Source organism: Heloderma suspectum, chromosome 5 (genome assembly GCF_057233095.1).
Source record: "Heloderma suspectum isolate Gila_16-S chromosome 5, 16-S_ref, whole genome shotgun sequence".
Taxonomy (NCBI): domain Eukaryota; kingdom Metazoa; phylum Chordata; class Lepidosauria; order Squamata; family Helodermatidae; genus Heloderma; species Heloderma suspectum.
The window spans coordinates 207,010,068-207,032,684 of record NC_139462.1 but is presented as its reverse complement, the minus strand read 5'-3'; the positions used below and the strand labels follow the sequence as shown (position 1 = coordinate 207,032,684).

General features: G+C 41.9%; 1 protein-coding gene across 1 annotated transcript in view; it reads left to right on the top strand.

Moving 5' to 3' along the window:
* The window catches only part of KIF5B (kinesin family member 5B), a 58,571-nt gene extending 46,479 nt beyond the window's left edge, over nt 1–12,092 (top strand). The window contains exons 20-26 of the mRNA XM_084859183.1: nt 555–656; nt 2,370–2,430; nt 2,513–2,584; nt 2,680–2,784; nt 5,335–5,551; nt 7,505–7,656; nt 9,712–12,092. Of these exons, the coding sequence (XP_084715309.1) occupies nt 555–656; nt 2,370–2,430; nt 2,513–2,584; nt 2,680–2,784; nt 5,335–5,551; nt 7,505–7,641 (694 nt within the window). The 3' untranslated portion in view covers nt 7,642–7,656; nt 9,712–12,092. The remainder of the gene's footprint in view (nt 1–554; nt 657–2,369; nt 2,431–2,512; nt 2,585–2,679; nt 2,785–5,334; nt 5,552–7,504; nt 7,657–9,711) is intronic.
* The last annotated feature ends 10,525 nt before the right edge of the window (nt 12,093–22,617 follow it).

Here is a 22,617-nt window from a genome sequence, read left to right as displayed (position 1 = left end):
GTAAAGCTCACACTTGAGTAGGCATAGGCTTGCCTTGCAACTGTCTCTTTAAATGTGTGATTCACTTTTATATGCTTAAACTCTTCAGTCTTTTGTAGAAGGTAGTAAAGCCCTGTCTGTGTTCACAGAGATGCAGTGCACAACAGTAGAAATATCCTTTCTGTATTCATTCACCTTGATTCAAGGCTGATTTTGCAACTTTTCTTTCCTAATGAGATAGGAGCTTAATGTCAGCACCATAGAAGTAGAATAGCAGTGTTCAGTTCAAACCAATATTGACTTAGCCTTAAAAAAAGGGTTTTGCTTGAACCTTGCTAAATGTGGCTGCCCATTCTAGTTGTTCAGAACAAAATTGATTGTCAATCCTAAAGGTATACAGTTGGCGCCAGCATTTTTTTATCTGGTTCTGTGTGATATGTGGATTGTTATATTGGTTACTGGCACAAGCTAGCTCAACAGGCATATTTTGGTGATGAGTGCCATATGTCACAAGATGAGGAAGTGTTGATCTTTGTGGAAATCTCTTGCTTTATCATTTCTTTTTCTATGTTCAGTCAAAATCAGAAGATGATGCTTGAGCAGGAACGACTCAGAATTGAGCATGATAAGCTCAAAGCTACAGATCAAGAGAAAAGCAGGAAACTGCACGAACTTACGTGAGTAGAAACAAAAATGGAAATAATTTGGGCATATCAGTGATGTGTGAAAACTGGACAATTTCAAAGACTGGACAGGAAAGAATGGGCTATCTTAAAAGTACTGACATACTTGGAGGTTTGGAACATACTTTGGAGAAAGGTGGTACAATGTACATTACAGATTTTAAGGCAGTAGTTCAAAATGTTTATAGGTTTTGTTTAAAATGTATTCCAGAAAACTGGAATAATGGCATGTCTGCCTTAAAAAGTCTTGCACCAAGTTGCCTGACAGCCTATGGTATGGATTCTAACATTATTTACAATCTTAAATTTCATTTTATAGCTTACGCTATCGTGTATAAATAAATTTGCAACGCTATTCTGAATTACTTCAACATCTCAAGTAATGAATATAAATGGCTGGAGGAAACAAAGGAGGGACATCTAATATTTACTCTCTACTAATACATTGTTTATATAAAGTGACCAAGAAGGTCCTTTTCACCTGTTAACATTCAGTGGTCTCTCAATCTCCCCTTCCACCTACCCAAAATAATAGTTCTGCATTCTTGTGCAAGCTCATTCTCTTACAAAGCTTTGCCTAGCATCTACAATTCTACGCATTATTCTTTGTTCACATTTGTATTGCCCCGGCCATGGGTGTTGACCTCTTAATTTAGAGGTGCCAAGATAGTGATAAATCAGATCCATAGGTTTACTTACAAGGAGTACGTTATTGAGTAACTTAAAGCACACAGGCGTACCCAGTGGTTGGATCAGACAGCTTCTCTGAACCCTGAGCCATGCAGTACAATGGGTTTTATACCATACATGTTAGCAATGAGGCAACATGACAGCAGCAAGCGCCTCCTAGCGTTCATTCCCAGCATAGACTAGCAGGGCTTAGTTCTCAGCACAGCCACTTGCAGCTCAACATAAACAAACTTTGTTTCTCAGGCACATCTTGATAAGGCCTTCTAGCTGATTAGTGTGGAATGTATCAGACTTTGACTCATCTTCACATCCTCAGAGGGCTTACTAGCAAGGGAATTGCACTAATAATGAACTTAAGCAAGGCATTATGGATCTCTAGGCCCCTTTAACACTACAGGTGACTTGGTTACGCTCCTGGGGCCAATACAACATGCTGTAAAGATATGAGCCATCCCTTGCTCCCTGCTCCGCAACACCATTTTTAAATGGCTGGTGCATCAGGTCTTTGGCTGCTGTGAGATGGAGGAGAGTAGTTGGTGATGAGTGATAGCAACAGGTCACCTGGCTTTTCTCCCCTGTGCTGGCAGAGTAGTTGGCCTTTTCAAATGTACTCTTCTGTGTCTGACTAATTACTTCTCAAGAAATTTCTAAGCATTCTGTTGTGATGTTTATTTCCTGTCCCATTTGTGCATTCTAACATTGTATGTTAAATTCCTTGGGTTTACAGTAATTCTCTTTCGGTTCCAAAGTATTGTGGAATTCCCTCCCATGAGGCTTGCTTCAACCCAACACTTTGGGCTTCAGAATTTGTGCAAGGACTATTTTGTTCCATCAAGTTTAATTGCATAGCTATTAAACATGCAAACAGCTGTGCCTGATTTGTGTGTCTGGTTCAATGCCTCATAGTCCAGCTTTTTAGGTTTTGCATTTTTCTAAGCTACTTTATTTTATTACTTTGGTGAGAGAAGGAAGAAAAGTGGTTGGTTAAACTTTTAATTTTTTTTTTGTTAACTTCAGTGTTATGCAAGATAGGAGAGAACAAGCAAGACAAGACTTGAAAGGTTTGGAAGAAACCGTGGTAAGTTATAGATTCAGAAAGTATATTTCAAATTATTGAATTTCTCAGTTAAGAGTGCTACAGTTGTCTTTTATGTTATTAGGCCAAAGAACTTCAGACCTTGCATAATCTTAGAAAACTGTTTGTTCAAGATTTGGCTACCAGAGTTAAGAAGGTAATATGAAACTCAGTTCTTTATTTCAAAGTCATTGGTATGTGGTTTTCATACCATAGGAATCTAAACTTAGATTGTGTATCTTATCGCCACAGAGTGCAGAAATTGACTCAGATGACACTGGTGGCAGTGCTGCTCAAAAGCAGAAGATTTCTTTCCTCGAGAATAATCTTGAACAGCTCACAAAAGTCCACAAACAGGTAAACTGTAATATTCTTGCATCTCTTCTGCTTCCACGACTGTAAAAGCTTATTGACCATAGCTTTATAAAAGCTTATTTGTTTTGTAGACCCTAAAGCTTATGAGTTTGTCTCCTTGAATTGCCATAAGAAACTATTAGTCATTTTTGAGTTAATGTATTAATGGATAAAAATCCATTTTTTGCCCAGGATTAACTACTCTAATGGTCTTGCTTTATTTGATACAATTTGCCGACATCCTACTACAGCTACTCATACATTCAGAACAGAAATCCAGGATAGTGAATTCCAAGCAAATGTTGCTGCAGTTAGATTCCACTTGTGCATGTGTGCATGCATCCATGTGTGTGTGGTTTAAAACTCAAGGATGATCCTGATATGGCTAACTTGTATTAAGCTGTTATGGATCTGTAACTGGTTAAAGAACAGAAAGCGGAGAGTAGGAATAAATGTTAATTTCTCCCAGTGGAGGGAAGTAAATAGCGGGGTCCCTCAGGGATCGGAATTAGGACGAATGCCTTTCAACCTGTTCATAAATGATCTGGGATTAGGAGTGAGCAGTGAAGTGGCTAAGTTTGCAGATGACACCAAATTATTTTGGGTGGTTAAAGCAAGAAGGGATTGTGAAGAGCTCCAAAAGGATCTCTCCAAACAGGGAGAATGGGCATTTAAATGGAAAATGCGGTTCAGTGTGAGCAAGTGTAAAGTGATGCACGTTGGGGCAAACAATCCAACTTCAGGTATAGCCTGATGGGATCTGAGCCTAGTGGTAACTGACCAGGAAAGAGTTCTTGGGGTTGTGGTCGACAGCTCAATGAAGATGTCAACCCAGTGTGCGGCCGCTGTAAAAAAGGCAAACTCCATGTTAGGCATAATTAGAACAGGAATTAGGAATAAAACTGCCAATATCATATTGCCTCTGTATAAGTCTATGGTGTGACCACACTTGGAATGCTATGTATAGTTCTGGTCACCACACCTAAAAAAAGCTATTGTAGAGCTGGGAAAAATGCAACTAAAATTATCAAGGGGCTGGTGCATCTCCCTCTCTCAAAATACTAGAACCCAAGGTAATCCCAAGAAGCTGATTGGTGGGAGATTAAGGACAGATAAAAGGAAGTACTTCTTCACACAGCGCATAGTTGAACTATGGAATTCACTACCACAGGATGTAGTGATGATCACCAATTTGGATGGCTTTAAAAGGGATTGAACAAATTCCTGGAGGAGAAGGCTATCAGTGGCTTATAGTCATGATGGCTATGCACTAACTCCAGTACCAGAGGCAGTGAGCCTATGTTCACCAGTTTCTGGGGAACATGGGTGGGAGGGTGCTGTTGCGCTCATGCCCTGCTTGTGGGTTCCCGGTCAACAGCTGGTTGGCCACTGTGTGAACAGAATGCTGGACTAGATAGACCCTTGGTCTGATCCAGCAGGGCTCTTCCTATATTCTTAACCTTTTTGTGGAAGGTTTACTTCAGTGGCCACTGAAATTTTAGAAGGCCATTCAACTTAGCCTTGAATTTGTGTTAGTGGAAAATGCTGTTCAGTTTCCATAACTTACTTTTCAGGTTCTGGAAGGTGGGGGGTGGGGGAGTATTTGGTGGTGGTAGTTACCTTCCATAGTATAGATTAAAATATGCATCTTCCTCAAAATACTTTGCACTACTGAATGGCAAAGTCAGAAACATTACGCTGGTGGTTGCTTCATATGCATTGACTGTGGCTATGGTTAGAGGTGAGCATTCTCAATATGGGCTGCATTAATAGAAGTATAGCTTCCAAATCACGGGAAGTACTCCCCTCTACTCAGCACTGGTTAGGCCTCATCTGGAGTACTGTGTCCAGTTCTGGACGCCACACTTTAAGAAGGATGCAGATAAACTGGAGAGGGTTCAGATGAGGACAGTGAAGATGATCAGGGGGCTGGAAACAAAGCCCTATGAAGAGAGACTGAAAGAACTGGGTATGTTTAGCCTTGAGAAAAGAAGACTGAGGGGAGATATGATAGCGCTCTTCAAGTACTTGAAAGGCTGTCACAGAGAGGAAGGCCAGGATCTCTTCTTGATCATCCCAGAGTGCAGGACACGGTATAATGGGCTCAAGTTACAGGAAGCCAGATTCCGGCTGAACATCAGGAAAACTTTCTAACTGTTAGAGCAATACGACAGTGGAACCAATTACCTAGGGAGGTGGTGGGTTCTCCCACACTGGAGGCATTAAAGAGGAAGCTGGACAGCCATCTGTCAGGGATGCTTTGACTTAGATTCCTGCATTGAGCGGGGGGTTGTACTCAGTGGTCTCGTAGGCCCCTTCCAACTCTACTATTCTATGATTCTAAGAATATGAACAGACAGTATTAAGTTTTATGTGATGGGAATAGCTGGGTTTTTTTTTTTTACTGTATGCCATATTTATGTTATAAAATATGAATATTTTTATTATGCAAGGTTATAGTGAAGAGACATAGGACAGGAGTAAGATTTCCTTGTGACAGGAAACTCATATGTGTGTGTGTGTGTGTGTGTGTGTGTGTGTGTATTTTCCCAGCTGGTACGTGATAATGCAGATCTTCGCTGTGAACTTCCAAAACTGGAGAAACGGCTTAGAGCTACAGCTGAGAGAGTTAAAGCTTTGGAATCAGCACTAAAGGAAGCCAAAGAGAATGCATCTCGTGATCGCAAGCGATACCAGCAAGAAGTAGATCGTATTAAGGAAGCTGTGAGGTCAAAGAATATGATCAGAAAGGCACATTCTGCACAGATTGGTTAGTAGCAAAAATGGAACATTAGTCACTACAAATGTGGCATGCATTTGATTATTGTTGCCTAGTTCTTGATCACTCGGTGATTGGCCTGGCTTTTAAAATGGTGGGAGATCACAAGCAGATCCATAAATTCTATTGGTGTGTAAGTCCATTACAGCACCTGTTGGGTCTTTTGGGGGCGGAGGGTGGGGGCGGGGGGGGAACCAGTGAAAATAGTTGGTGTTGGCTACAGCAGTAAGTGCTGTACTTTATATATTTAAAGCATTTTTATCCTGCTTATTAGCTGAAAAGCCTCCCAGAGAGGTTTACAAAGATCAGAAATAAGACTGTCCCTACTGCAGGCTTACAGTATAAAAGACACAACATACAAGAAAAAGGGGTTGGGAGGGAAGAGGAAAAAACAAACTTGAGTACTAAATTCATAGTTACAAAGTTCAGCAGGTGGTAATTTCAGCAGGTCACAGAGTTTAATCTAAGCAGAGTGGAAGAGCTGCTGCTTTCTCTTGTGGTCTCAGTGATGGCAGCTGGTTGCTGGAGGAAGCAGAGCTTTTAGATGGAGCTGTTATCTGTATCTAGGCACACTGGAGAGTGCCTGATTGCTGCCTTCATTAGGGCATCAGTTACTGAAATAGTGCAGTTTATGGATTTAGATACTTTAGCAGCGCACACATGTGGGACAGTGAAACATTTCATAAGACTTAATATGCAAGGAATGGTGATGATAGTGATGATGATATTTATGGACTCTGTAAACTTGGTGATCACTGCAGGTGGGGGGGAGGAGAGGGAGGTGATTTTTTCAGATTCCCCCTTCCCCATGCAGTCTCCTATGCCCCTAACAATCTGTTCTGGAAGGTTGAGGGATCTTCCAGAACAGCATGAGTTGGTACTGAGGGCTGTAGAAATTGCCACTCCACCCCCTTCCTCTGACAGGGAGGCTCCACCAGATCCCAGTTCTCTCTTTGAACAGAAGGAGCCCTTCCATTTGCCAGAGGAATAACTTGGCCTCCAACACTATTTATTTTTATTTTACATATCAATATCCCATCTTTCAGAATACAAATCGTTCCAAAGTAGTTTGGAAATAAAATCAAAGTCGTTAATAAAATCACGATGAAACAATAGCAAAACGTAAGACATTAGGATACTTCCCACAGAACAGTCAATGTTCAGTGCCTCTGTTCAAGGGGGTGGGGGGACAGTCCAGTGGGAACAGGTTCTGAGGACGTTATGAGAATACATACAATATAAAATGTGTAACTTGAATTTTCATGGAATTATGAAGTGGGTATCTTGGCAGAGAGTTTGGGTTTCTTTGATTTTGTATTTGTGATTTTGTGGTATTTTAAAAAATATGGCTCAGGGCTAGAAGGCTCCTGAATTTCATAGTTGTTTGGCTTTGATTATTGAAGCAATTTTTTAAAATAAATTTATCCCACTTTTTAGAAAACTTCTTTACAAGGCAACTTACAATGAGATAAAACAATAAACATACCATTAACAATACAAATTAATAGTACTGTGCCACTTTAAAGCCTAACAGTCATTATGGGATAAGATTTTGTGGGCTAGAGTCCTGCGAAGTAACTGCCATCCACAAAACCTATGCCATAATAAAGTAATTAGCCTTTTAAGGTACCACAAAACTATGACTAGTCACTTTTGCAAACTTTTTAGCTGTGCTGTTTTGTTCCTTTTTATTGTTTTATGTCTTCCAGAATAGCCACGTTAGTTGTTTTTCCTGCAACAAAGTAATAAAACAGAATAGCCAAAAGGTTTGTAAAAGCTAATCAGAGAAGGCCTTCTTGAATAGAAATGTTACCACAATCCTTTCCTAGATCTTAATGGTATTTTCTTGCTCCCATATTAAGTGTGATTTTAAGCATACTCAGGCAATCCTAATACGTTGAGTGGCTTTGATTTACTTTTAACAACTGTGTTTATTTCATGCAGCTAAACCTATTCGTCCTGGTCAACATCCAGCAGCTTCTCCAACTCATCCAAGTGCAATTCGTGGGGGAGGCGCTTTTACTCAAAACAGCCAGCCAGTTGCCCTACGTGGAGGTGGAACACGGCAAGAGAAAGCATAAATTTATATTATCAAGGTTGGCTTTTTACTTATTTATTCTGTTTAACTTCCTGTCCTTTGATTATGGTATTTCATTAGAAAATACAGAATATGAATCTTTATTCAAATATTAAATAAAAGTCCAGATACACACGAGTATTTGTGAGGATTAGCAGCATCTTCATTTGAATAAATGGGCTGAGTAAAATCTTAATTCATTCAGAACTAAACAGGTTCTTGAACTGTCCCCAAAAGTTCAGAATTTGTTTCATGTGTTGGTCATTTCTGTGTGCTGGCCATAGCTTATCAGCACAGTGTCAATACTGTCACCAATCTAAGATTAAATTTGGTCTTTGGACTAGTTATAAGAAACATTGAACATAAGTTTAAGGGTTTTAATGGAATGCTTTTATAGAAATGTGTGATTTATACATATCTCTGTGTTTGTGTGTGTGTGTATACAAATTTGTGTGTATAACTTAATTTAAAAATGATGTTATTTTATTTACTTATTAAATTTGTTAATCGCCCATCTGGCTGGTCACCCAGCTACTCTGGGCGATGTACAACAACAAAACAGTTAAAACAATAAAATTCTACATTAAAAACATCATAAAAAATACCCTAACCCACCCAAATGCCTGCCTGAACAACCATGTTTTTAATCCGTGGCGGAAGCTCATTAAAGAGGGGGCATGGCGGAGTTCCCTAGGGAGGGAGTTCCACAGAGTGGGAGCCACCACAGAGAAGGCCCTGTCCCTCGTCCTCACCAGCCTAGCTGTCCTGGCTGATGGGACAGAGAGAAGGCCATCCGAGGTTGAACTTGTTGAGCGATCTGTCTGGTGTTGCTGGAGGCGCTCCTTAAGATAGGCTGGGCCGGAACCGTATAGGGTTTTAAAGGTCAAAACCAACACCTTGAATTTGGCCCGGAAAACAACTGGTAACCAGTGCAACTCCTTCAGCACTGGAGTGATGTGATCTCGCCGGCGGCTGCCTGTAATCAGGTGAGCTGCCGCATTCTGTACCAGCTGCAGCTTCTGAACTGTCTTCAAGGGTAACCCCATGTAGAGCGCATTACAGTAGTCTAAATGAGAGGATACCAGGGCATGTACTACTGATGGGAGCAGATGGTCGAGAAGGTAGGGGCGCAGCTGCCATATCAGATGGAGTTGGTACAGCACTGTCCGGCTCACACCTGACACCTGAGCCTCCATGGACAGCTGTGAGTCTAAAATGACCCCTGGGCTGCGGACCTGGTCTTTCAAGAGTAGCCGTACCCCCATTCAACACCAGGTCAGCATCCCCCAACCTCCTCTTGTCTCCCACCAAAAGTACCTCGGTCTTGTCAGGGTTCAGCTTCAGCTTATTCCTCCTCATCCATCCACTCACCATCTCCAGACATTTGGACAGGGATTCTACGGCCAACCTTGGTGAAGATTTGAACGAGAGGTAGAGCCACGTGTCATCCGCATATTGATGACACCGCACCCCAAACCTCCTGATGATAGCCCCCAGTGGCTTCACATAGATGTTAAATAGCATTGGGGAGAGGATGGAACCCTGTGGCACCCCACAAGTAAGTGGCCACGGGTCTGAAACCTCCTCTCCCAGTGCTACCCTCTGGTACCTGCCAGAGAGGAAGGACTGGAACCACCTCAATACGGTGTCTCCAATGCCCAACCCCTCCAGGCGGTCCAGGAGGATACCGTGGTCAACGGTATCAAAAGCTGCTGAGAGGTCGAGGAGAACAAGGAAGGAGCATTCGCCCCTATCCAGAGCCCTCCTCATATCATCCACCAAGGCGACCAAGGCCGTTTCTGTCCCATGCCCAGGCCTGAAGCCTGACTGAAGTGATTCTGTTAAACAAGTCAGTGTTTAGTGTACAACAGTGACACCATCATTGTCTATTAGCTTTGATACTAATTAGCTCTGGTATGTTCACTGAAATAATATGGAAAAATTAGACTGTAAATAGTTATGAATAAATATAAATGGCTATGAATAATTGCGTAAAAGTTAAAATTTGTATTGGATTATAATAAAAATGTTACATTTTTTCTGTCTATGCATAAGTTTCTCTCACTATTTCTAGATGCTGAAAAGTACATGCAGCATGAAGGGGATTGGATATCGCGCAATGAGAGTCATTCCGTGACAGTGATCTTTGTCTCTTCCTCGGGACTGTAGGATTATTTTTGAAAATTGTATAAACTTATACTGGTCTGTACAGCTCTCCTTGTTCTGGCTAATTTGGCTAATTGATTCCCTACAAAACTAGGAAAAAACTTGTTCTTCTTGGATAATTGACGTGTAACTTAAAATGTAGCCCTCATTACATGATCTGTCTTTCACGTCTTAAATTTAGTCTGCACTGTGCCAAGTTGAATGTATGTTAAGCAACATCTTAGTTAAAGTTTCCTAGCTTAATTTATGTATATTTAATGGTCTTAGGGAATGTGGAACAATGTTGAAGTAAGTTTTAATTTTACCACTTTTAATAACACTACTTGACCCACTCTTGAATTAGAGCAGCACTGTACATTAAGTTTGCCTGAATGGCTGTATAGAGTATAAGACTAAAATTATTTGTACAGTATGCAATTACTGAGGTGTGCTTATGACTGCCTTTAGGCACTGAAGTCTCAAACATGGAACTAAACATTTGATTTAATCCAACAGTTATCAGTTTAATGAATTAATACTGTATAGCAAGTAGTAAATGTAAGTTTACATGGAAAGGCTTGGCAATGACTTTCATCTGTCCTGTTCCTGATTATACACAGAATGGCGTGATGAGGTGAAAACATTCTGCTTCATCTTGATGAGCCAGTTAGTGGTCACCAGAGCTGCTATAGTTAGAAATCGGGACCCTGTAGAACTCCTCTTGCATTAAACTTTATTCAGACTACCAATTCAACTTAACGCTTAAGAGAATGTGAATTAATTGAATAAATGGAACAAGGTGAATGAATAAAGGAGGCAAAGTAAGTGTTTAAAATGGCCAGCAATGTCAAATGGGTATGGAAATTGTGATACACTGAAACTGTACTGTAACTTATTTGTAAATCTAGAGTTCTGTAAATGTGTGTTACTCCAGATACCTTGTCAGACATCTTAACTGCCTTTCATTTTTTCCCAAGCAATGTCCTAAGCCCTAGTTTTAAAAGTTGGGAGTTTTGCCCTACAAAAGAGCACTTGAAACTACATGCCATGAAGTTCAAATAATGCCTTTGACAGGGAGTTCCTGCTTGATATATTACAAAGGTCTTAGATGGCTTTCTCATTACAGTCACGAGATTGGTAGGAGGCAAAGGAAGAAACTTTGTGACACTGGAGAGATTCTGAATAACTGCTTTTTCAGACTAAATTAATAACAGTTTTATATCTTATTACAGTACATTCACAGGCAGTGGGGTTGGGGGGAGGTTTTCTGTAGATCTTTGACAAACTTTTTTACAAATGGAAGTATTTGTATTATGATGGAGCTTAGTAATAGAAAAAGATTTTTTTTTCTATTCCTTAACTTCTGATTTCTGTCTTTTTTATGATAGTTTTTAGAGGCTGGATTTTTTTTTATCAGCCAAACCCTTGCTAGTTTGGAATTGTCATAACATAGACTTGTTCTTTTTGTGCTTGAATTAAACACTCCAAACTTAAGATGAAAGAATTCTGGAACATAAGAGGGGAATCATACAAAGATAAAAGAATATTTAAGAAATACTTGTGTTTTCGGTTATAATGGCCTATGTCAATTTCTCAACATTAACCATACAGTTTCAGTCCCGATTCAGTTTACACAGTTGAACTCTGGTTTCCTGGCAATATACTCAAATGAAGCAGGATATTTTCTCATGACTGTTTATGGTAGTTTCATTCCTGTAAGTAATGTATCACAGGTTTTGGTGCTGACATGGCTGTGTAATTAAGCAGTTAAATAAACTGTAACTAGCATGTAGCTCAAATGTACATCCTTTTTATACCTAAGTTTTTATTTTAACCTATTAAGTTTACGAAGAACTGCAACTTAGACTTTCAAAAGAACTCCTATTTTAGTTCTTTAGATCACCTATGGTAGGTTACATGGACAGGACCACTGCTGGTTTTGTAAATTTAAAATCTCCAATCTGAATAGAATTCTAAATGCGTTGCTGTTTGGATTTGTGGTGCTTGAATCTTTTATTCCTCCAGGTCATTTTTAAAAAATGGCTTAGGGTAGGAATTGAGTGACATAGAAAAACACTATTCATTTATGGAGATCAACTAAATTATTTGCATAATATTACTGATAAAATACTTTACCTCTAATTTAGTCATAAAAGGACAAAACTTTGCCTGTGAACACAATGGTTTATTCTCAATACATGAGGATGCATTGAAGAATAAATGGTTTGGAGAAGATGCCATATAGTTAACTACCTGCATGCTATAAATGTTTTTTGTGTTTTAAATAAAGAAAACCTTTCAATTTTAATGAACTTCCTTGAGACCTATATAACCTTTTAATGTAGTATCCATTTTGTAGCATTGTATCTACATGTATTTTACTAAGTTGCTGTACTTGGTACGAGCAACATTTTGATAAAGATGAGTCAATGTGCCTCTTAAGGGCCAGTTCATACACTATCCCACTGTGTACATTCGAGACACTAGGGAGCAGGAGTGTTCTGTACACTGTGTGTGCAGGGATGTGAGCCTAAAACAGTCCTGAACCCTTCCATGTGTAGAGCATATGTCCAGGTCATGTGTGAGCCAGTCCTTAGCCAAGTTTGGGAATGCAGTACTACATTCCCAGCATTTAGAAGATCTACAATTTTAATTTAACAATTTCATTAACTTAATTTATTTGATTTATTTAATGATAATAAAATCAGCAATTATCTGAGTCAACCTAGATAACTTTAGAAAAGCTTGAAGGGAACTAGGTTCAGATGTAGGAGAGTGCTCTAGAGTAGGGATGGACGAAAGTCCCTTACCTGGTCCTGCAGCTTGCTTTGCAGTGGCGGGGAGGCGCTCCGTTCCTCCCCCCGAAATTCTTGGCGGGGTGGGAGGCGCCCCGTCCCTCCGGCCGAAATTCTGGCCGGGGGGGGGGCGCCCCGTCCCTCCAGCCGCGAATCCTCTGCTCCTGCCGGGTCGCAAATGGCGGCAGCCATAGCTGCCGCCGTTTGCGTCCCTGCAGTCAGCCGTGATAGGCTACGTAAATCCTTACGTAGTCTATCACGGCTGACTTTGGGGGGGGGAAGCGCGTATGCAAATGGCGGCGCCCTTATTTTCGCCGTAGTCTATATAAATGTTTACGTAGACTACACGTGCCCAAATAAAGAACGCAAATGGCGGCGCCCATAGGCACCACCATGTGCGTACGCGCTCCCCCCCCAAAGTCAGCCGTGATAGGCTACGTAAGGATTTACGTAGCCTATCACGGTGTTTTTTGAAAATCTAACCGTGATAGGCTACGTAAATCTTTACGTAGCCTATCACGTTTGTTGTTTTTTACTGGGAAATGGCGGCGGTGGCGGCCGGTCGGAAGACCGGCTGCTGCCAAACTGCCACCAGGAGCCGCCAGCGCCAGGGACATTCGACAGAGGTAAGTCCCATTCTGGGGGGGTGGCAGGGGGGTGGCGGACTGTTTCTCCACCAATTTCGGGGGGCTGAATGCGTTGGCATTCGGCCTCCCGGAGATTCATGGAGAAATTCTCCGCCATCCCTACTCTAGAGTACAAAAAGTTTTGATACACTTTGCTAACACTTTTGTTCAAAGTCGGAACTTGGGAAAGCCAGTTTCTTTAACAAGAGAAAGTTGTCCCCCTGAAAGTTGAAATGTTGATGTTTGCTACTCAGTCCGTATACTAATACTAAGTTGCACTTATCCTATCATACTTACAATTTATCAATTTAAATGTAAATAGACCTCATTTCTAAAGGGAGGTATCTGTTGAGGACTTTAATCCTATTGATAAGATTGATAGACTTGACTTGGTTAGCAGAAGCAAATTAGGCTAAAAATATTGGCCACTAGAGGGTGCAATAACTAAACAAGAAATATTTTTCTAAGGCTAAGCCACTGATTGAAACTGCAGAATATGGGGAATTACAGCATTAATGTCAGTTTAAAGGTTTTTTAAAAAAAATTATCTTCATTTCTAGAAAAAATATGAAGAGAAATTGGCCTGAAGACATGCTTTTATAATATGCAAATAGGATAGGTGAGGCTTCAGGGACATTTTGTTAAGGGATATCCTTGGAGCAGGCTATTACACATTACAAGGATATTTCTGCAGTTCTTGCTCCTTAGAAAGTAGGGTGGGAGGTGACCTCTTGCAGTAGTGAATAGGACATTGGATGCACAGTTAACAGGTGAAGGTATCATAGAATTATAGAATCATAGAATAGTAGGGTTGGAAGGGGCCTACAAGGCCATCGAGTCCAACCCCCTGCTCAATGCAGGAATCCAAGTCAGAGCATCCCTGACAAATGGCTGTCCAGCCTCGTCTTGAAGGCCTCCAGTGTGGGAGAGCCCACCACCTCCCCAGGTAATTGGTTCCATTGTCGTATTGCTCTTACAGTCAGGAAGTTTTTCCTGATGTTCAACCGGAATCTGGCTTCCTGTAACTTGAGCCCATTATTCCGTGTCCTGCACTCTGGGATGATCAAGAAGAGATCCTGGCCTTCCTCTCTGTGACAACCTTTCAAGTACTTTAAGAGTGCTATCATCTCAACCCTCAGTCTTCTCTTCTCAAGGCTAAACATGCCCAGTTCTTTCAGTCTCTCTTCATAGGGCTTTGTTTCCAGTCCCCTAATCATCTTTGTTGCCCTCCTCTGAACCCTCTCCAGTTTGTCTGTATCCTTCTTAAAGTGTGGTGCCCAAAACTGGACACAGTACTCCAGATGAGGCCTTACCAGTGCTGAGTAGAGGGGAACTAGTACTTCCCGGGATTTGGAAGCTATGCTTCTATTAATGCAGCCCCAAATAGCATTGGCCTTTTTTGCAGCCACATCACATTGTTGGCTCATATTCAGCTTGTGATCGACAACAATTCCAAGATCCTTCTCGCTTGTAGTGTGGTTGAGCCACGTATCCCCCATCTTGTAACTGTGCATTTGGTTTCTTTTTCCTAGGTGCAGAACTTGGCATTTATCCCTATTAAATGTCATTCTGTTGTTTTCTGCCCAGTGCTCCAGACTATCCAGATCACTTTGAATTTTGTTTCTGTCTTCCAAAGTATTAGCTATCCCGCCCAATTTTGTGTCATCTGCCAATTTGATCAGCATTCCCTGCACCTCCTCCTCTAAGTCATTAATATAAATGTTGAAGAGCACTGGGCCCAGGACTGAACCCTGCGGTACCCCACTCGTTACCTCTCCCCAGTTTGAGAAGATCCCATTGTTAAGCACTCTTTGAGTCCGATTCTGTAGCCAACTGTGGATCCACCGGATTGTTGTTTCATCTAGCCCACTTTGAGCTAGTTTGCTCATCAGGATATCATGGGGCACTTCGTCGAAAGCTTTGCTGAAGTCGAGGTATATGATGTCTACAGCGTTCCTACGGTCTACAAGGGAAGGGCCTGGGGTAAGATTTCTGTGTCTACAGGATTGTAATAGACCTCACTGCTGAGTAGGAATAATTATGTTATTCCGTTTTGTTGTGGGCAGGAAAAGTGGGTTTGCCAACTATTTAAGCAGAAACCTGACCGGCTTTCCTTCAGACTTCACCCATATCTACTTGAAAGACTTTTTAAAAGTTGTCACAGAACACGAAGGTAGTTGGCAATAGAAAATGTATTGGGAAGATGGTTCAGTAACTTTTTTCTCTTTTGAAAACTCCAGCTGCTGATGGCTGAGGACAGTTTGAAGCAAGAAGCAAGAAGCAAGAGAAGGGACATAGTGGCAACAGTTGCCAAGCTTAACTTAAATAAATCAAAAGTGAAAGAAAGGCATTTGAGTCAAGATTTAAATTGAGAGCAACAGTGCTCCAAGTTTTCCAAGCTGCCACAACCAAATGCAGCCCCAGATTAGAGCCACTGGGGCAATGACAGTAACACCGTCTATTGGATTACTTATTTAAAACTTCAGCAAGTGACTTTATTGATACTGCTTATTAATATCACATTTATGTAGCAACTGCAACCATTTACAGTCTTTCATATCCATTTTCTCAGTAATTCTTAAACTGTGGCAATATTTTCAGTTCTGATAGTAGTGTCTCGGTTCACATATCAGTAACAGAAACAAGATATTATGTTAATAGATAATAATAATAATTATAATATTAATAATAATATAATAATAGATGATAATAATAATAATGAAGCTTCAGCCTGCAGCATATGCTTTAGCATGCTGCATTTCTTTTTCAAAATTTTGCTTTTTTGTGGCCTTTGTGCAGTCACTCAGATGGGACAGCATCTGTGCAGATCAAGACATGAAACTGGTTATAATTGCAATTCTTCCAGCTGCTTAACGCCATCTTAATCATAGCCCACCAGAATTATCCCAGAGACCCTCATTGTACTTGTTTTATTTGAAGCATTTTTATTTATTTATTTGTTCAAAGCATTTTTATCCTGCTCTTCAGTCAAAAGGGTCCCCTAGCAGCTTACAAGAACCAATAGTTAATCCCTGCCCTCAGCCTTATGCTCTAAAAAGGCACAAGCTGTGAGGAAAGGGATTTTGAGGGAGGAGGAAAAAAGCATGATGGTGATGGATTGGAATATACCTATTCTGGAACCAGTTGTACTAAGGTTTGCACGGCATCCTTTATCGCCCTGGGCTGGCATGTTCTTCCTGGCCTGTTTCTCTTTTCTTTCTTTTATGCAGTTTCTCTTCGTTTGAGTTCCAGCTTAATCTGTTCCTTCTCTCATCCCCTCAGGACAAGATTTTTCCTCAGCTGCCCTTCTGGTGGCAGTTGGGGGTGGGAAGGGCCACCACTGAGAGCAAGATTGTGGCAGCTCACCAAGTTTTTATCCTGCTGTTCAGCCAGAAAGGCTCCCAGCTTGGCTTACAAAGGTCAATATTAAGACAATCCCTGCCTACATGCTCCCCATCTGGAAAACTACACAAACGACGAGTGGCTTGAGAGGGAGGAGGAAAAAAAGCAGTCTTAGGCACTATTTCTTAGTTACAAAATTAGTTTAATGAGCAGCTGGAGTGGAAACAGTTCAAAAAGAAGAGGGACCAGAAAATTGGTGGTGTCTTAACAGCTAATGCAGTGGCCCTGATTCTCTCTTCTGCTGCTGCTGTGGCAGGATAGATTGGCCCTGGGAGTGCCAATAGTTAAACTACGGAATTCACTTTTACATGTTGTAGTGATGGCCACCAATTTGGATAGCTTTAAAAGGGGACTGGACAAATTCATGGAGGATAAAGCTATCAATGGCCACTCGTCCTGATATCAGAGGCAGTATGTCTGTGCTCACCAGTTGCTGGGAAACATGGGTGGGAGGGTGCTGCTGCAGTTGTGTCCCACTTGTGCGTTTCCCATGGGCAGCTGGTTGGCCACTGTGTGAACAGAATGCTGGACCAGATGGACCCTTGGTCTGATCCAGCAGGGCTCTTATGTAGCAATTGATGGAGGGAGGACCCTGATAGAACTGGCTTCTTAGGAGAGCTGATGGTTAGCCAAAGTGCCTTACTCCAAATGACATCTGGCATGTTTTATTGATTATAATCTCTTCTAGCTAGGAGCAGGTCTTTGCAACCATAGAAACAGAACGTTCTTTAATGCTGGCAGTATCTTTGGGAAAGTAGGCAAAAGATGAGCAGGCTGTTTAAATTATTGAAGGACTAAAAAGCATTTATTTCATGGCTGCCTCTTTTTCTAATTGGGGATGGTAAATAATGCATGGGAACAAAACATTGAGACTTGAGACTAAATTTCCTGTGAAAGTCCTTGAAAGACCCTCACTGATGATGGATCTTTAGAATACTGTCCCTAGGCTACATCAATAACTTAAAATTAGAATAGGGGTGTCAAGAATGATGACCTGTTTTCCACCATAAGGTTAGGTTAGGCTGTCATGCTGGATGTAACCACCTGGAATTGTCATCCAGAGGCTCCTTGGCCCTTCACTCAAGGCCAGGTGCAGTCCCTGCTAATTGGGGAATGACAACAGCTGGATTTGGTGGGGAGTTTCAGCCTCTTCGGAGGCAAGGGTGGCCCACGCAGGGGCTGAGCCAGTGATTGGCTGGAGGAAAATCTGCCCTGGGTTGCCAGGGCTGGGCTTTAAAAGAATCCTGAGGTAGAGGCATGGTGTCTCCCTTCATCCTGGTGGTCCTGGACCTGCAGGCAGCTGCTTGCTGTCCAGGGAGATCCATACTTCGGTATGTAAGGATAGGCCAGGTAGATTTATTATTTTGCTTGGGTGTGCATTCATGAAGCTCTCTGAATATAGTTAAGTAATTTGGCTTGTACCCTTTTGTGTAACTTCCTACTTCCATTCTTCCTTTTCCCTCTACCCCTTTATTTTTTATCTTAAACCTTTATCCAGCCTTTAGTTGGTGTGATCTCTCTGCATAACCTCAGTGCTAATTTCAGTGCCCCTTGTCTTAGGAGGGTGGCTACTGGATATTTGAGGCGACTGGAAGGCTGGGTTTGGCCAGTCCGATTTTTGGAAGGAGAGCTAGGATGAGGTCCTGAGCAGTCCTACCTCACAGGGAGGTTGGGGCCGGTCCTGGCAGCTTGACCCTTTCCTTCACATGGGGGTTCTAGTTCCCCTTTTTCCTCCTGGAGTAGGGTTAGGGTTAGGGTTTTAACAGCTGCATGACAAGCAGAATTCTATCACTTAGGGCTTTGCCTGCTGATGCCCTGTTGGGGAAAAGCTTCAGCTGCTGAACTCCCACTCATTATGCATTTGTTCGAATCACACAAATTTGGCAACCCTACTTCAGAAAAGTTCTAAATGTTCCTAGTATGCTCACCAAATATCTGGTGGGGGGAAATAGGCTGAAATAAATGGCTACAGCACTTTAAATCGGCCTTCCCCAACCTGGTGGTCTTCAGATGTTTTGGACTCCAACTCTCATCAGCCCAAGTCAACAAGGCCAACTGTCAGGAATGTTGAGTTGTAGTCCAAGACATCTGGAGGGCATGAGACTGCCTTGAATGCCTTCCTTCCACTCTGGTTGTATTGCTTAATACTGATGCTGCTCAGAGTAGAGCCAACTGTGCTTCTACTAGGTGACCGGCCAGATGGGTGATTAAGAAATTTAATAAATACTCAGCTCTAGTTCAGAGACAGAACCCAACATTTGGCAAAAAGTGTGAACTATGTAGCTGCTGCTCAGTTTGCTCCTTGTTTCATATTGGAAAGTGGCACTTGTGATCAAAAGGAAGGTAATGTAATTGGTACTGTGGTGCAGTGCTGTCAACCTGTAACTAATTTATTATAGCCAACTTGTATAGCTGTGCAACTGGGCAGTTGTCTTTCTTTGTATTCATCTTTTCTGTGAAGTCTTTGGCCTAACCCCTGGTTCCCCATACCCCACTGTAACGAAGCCAAATTATGTGAAACTGAAATTAATATATATTTTTACTTCTGCTGTCGTTTTCCTCTACCACCCATGTCAAACTTGGGATAGAAATCTCCTTGGCCCAGGGATCTGTATTCATAAAGCACCACACACATTGGTGGCGCTATATTAATAATAGAGAATGTGGCTGGGACAGGTGATGTACTGCCCTTGTTTTGCCACTGAAATATGAAGAAATATTGATCAAAGGATTTTAGAGCCATAATAAATGACTGGGAGTTCCACATAACATATTTGTTTCTCAACTGTGTTATTTCAGACCACTTATTTGCACAAATCACATGAAAACACTCCATATGCATACAAAACTAGCATTTTCAGGGATAATCTAGCCTAGAACTTTCCTTCTGAGATGCTATACAGGGATGTATTAAATATTAGAATATTTAAAATACCCCCTCCCTACAGTTGGTATGGTTGGCAACAGCTACATCATATGGTGCTTCTGTTCCAGCTCTGTGAAACAAACACTTTAAAAGAAAGCAAGCTCTGGAATGTCATCCTTGCACACTTCGCTGCAATGGTGAAACTGTTCAGAGTAAGAAATGGTTGGTTTGAGATCTTCCATATCAGCAGATTGATCTGTGTGTGTACTGTTAAATGACCAAAGCAAAAGTGCTACAGTGTCCTGCATGGCAGCTGAAGGCCAGTCCTGTTGGCCTTCTCTGTCTGCCCCAACAGCATCTCCCCTTGCAGGGAAGGAGCACAATGGAATATAGTGGAACGGCCACTCAAGCGTATTAATCTTTGCGTCAGGTTGCTGAATGGAAACAAAGCAAGCATTGTTCCTCTAGGGGACAAGAGGAGCTTGGAGAGTAATGCAGGGAATAAAGATCAAAGCCTAACCATGCCCACTTGGGAGAGAAGGCAGAAAGGAAAATAACGTGTTTTTTTATTTTAAAAATCATTTTCAGGCTTGTAAACATTACTGCTTTTATTACTGGAAAGTAATGAATCGATGGAGCTTTTGTAGAAGAGAACATCAGTTCATCAGTGCCTTTTAGCATTGTCTCAGGGAATTAGGTATACACTAATTCACACCATTAAGGGGTTAACAACTGCATGGCTGCTGCTTTACTAATTCACCCTAACCGGCAAGTGCAACATTCAGTGAAGCCACCTGAACATACGCTGACTTGCATTTAGTGCAATATTGACTATGTTCTTGAAGTGCTGTGTATCACAGGCTTTGTTTTATTTCCTTTAGGGGGCAATCCTATACATGTTTAGACAGGAAAATGTCCTACAATTCCCAGCATGCCCCAGACAGCTATGGCTGGCTGGGGAATGCTGGGAGTTGTAGGACCTTTTTTCTGTCTAAACATGCATAGGATTGCACCCTTACTTGCAGTTTTATGCAATGGCACCTGCCCAGGGTGGGTTTGCTTTGTGGGGTTGTGCAGATGTCAGCTTATTTATTTATTTACTGTATTTTTATCCTGCTCCTCAGCCAAAAAAGGCTCCCGGAGCAGCTTACAATCAATGAACAAAGAAGATAGTCCCTGCCCGCAAGCTTACAATCTAAAAAAGACACGACACACAAGGAAAAGGCAATGGGGAAGGAAGAGGGAGAAAAAATAATTAGGTAGACTGTCAGCAGGGCTGCTGGGATGGCCCTGTTCCCCCTTCTCATCTCCCAAAGGAGGGGCAGTCCAACTGGAGCAGGCCTTGATGTTCCCTTTGCCTGCTCCCTCCTTCCCCATAGGGCCATGGATGTCAGTTAGCCTGGGGGGCGGGGGGAGGGGGAGTCCAATTGCAGCAGGCCCTGTTGCTCCCTTTGTCTTTAATTATTATTAAGATAATTTTGAGAAAGTTCAGCTGCCTTGCAAATTGGTTCTTCCACAGCAACGTGTTAAAATTGAGAGCAGAAGAAGCATTTATTATTCTTAATTTTAAAGGCAAGTTTCTAAGGCGAGTGTGGAGGGATAAAGTTGTGAGTGGGGTGTTGGATGGTGCTGTGGTTTATTGGTATGAAGTGAAAGGAAGAAAAAAGTTCAGTATGCATTCCAAAAGCATCAGAAAATGCATTGCTCTATGCATGCACTGTTAATGCAATACTATTTTGCTTGGGGAAGCTTACCCCTTTCTACAGATCACTTCAAATTATCGAACTCTTATATTTGACATATTAGTTCTGCAGCTATGGCTGATACGTTGATAGTCTTAACCTTGTGACAAAAAATCATGCAACCTCTGAGTATGGCACTTCAGAATGGAGACAAGAATAAACATGAAAAGGATATACAGTGGGGCTGTTTGCACGACATGACAGCCCGCCCTGGGTTAGTCAACCTAAGGTGAGGCTGTGGTATGTGCAGCTGCCATTTTGAATATGCAGCCCTCGCTCCTGGTTTCTTTTGTGCAAACATGGCAAGCGTGGGTAATGCGTATGCGAACAGCCCTCCTTTCCATATTCCTGCCTCCATTTCTCTCTAATTCTGCTGATGTCTGTGTGATTTATAGATTGTGAAGTGCCATACTCGGACGTTGTTTAACCTTCGCATAACCCATGCTTGCCGATCCCCGAGCAGGGGTTGGGTATGCAACCTGGCACCTACAGCATCTCTTCTGAACCCAGTCAGTTATTCAGTCTATGTGTATTAGTTACAGTAGGGTAGGCCTGGGGAGCCTCTGGCCTGTGGGTCAAATATGGCCCATATAGGTTCCCCATAAGGCCCACCAGCATCTTCCCCAAGCTTTGCCCCCTCTCCCAGCTGGGAAAGGTCTTATGAGCTGCTGATCAGGCATAAGAGGTTATTCTCTGCTGGAAAAGGGAAGTGTGGCTGTGTGATTCAGTCCTGTTTACTTCTGAGGCTTGTCTTGTTTACTTGCGGATAGGTATCCTGCTCGTGTTTGCTTCTGGGTAGACATGCAGAGGCTTGTCCTTATTACTTACTTCTGAGTAGACTTCAAATCAGTAAGAATAACATTTCGCCCTCGCCTGCAGATAGAATGCAGCCCTTGAGACCTTTTCCAGATTGGAATTCGGCCCTTCGATTGCAAAAACTTCCTCACCCCTGCAGTAGGGTATGGGACATAATGGCACTGTGCCACAGGCTTCACAAAAATGCACTCATTAATTTGTAAGCACAGCTGCAAACCCAAAAGCAAAACAAAAAACAGTGGTTCTTACTCACATGTCTTTATTTCATAGCTTGTGTCTTACCACCATGGTGTCATCTAAAAGAGTTTAGGGTTTCTATGAGATAGGGTTGCCCTATTTCACTGAATAGGCTAGATATTTTAAATGTTTCTGGGCATGAAGCATATTTGAAACAGAGAGAAGGGTGAATCTAGACCCACTGATAGTGTGAAAAATTACTTGTGACTTAACTCCCATGACCTAGAAATCACCTAGAGACTATCTAGCCAAGAGTTCAAGTCCATGGGACTTAAGTGCAACTAACCGTCTAGATCCAACCGATTATCTCTCTACTTGGATGGAAGTCTTCAAGAACCCAAAGTGACAGAT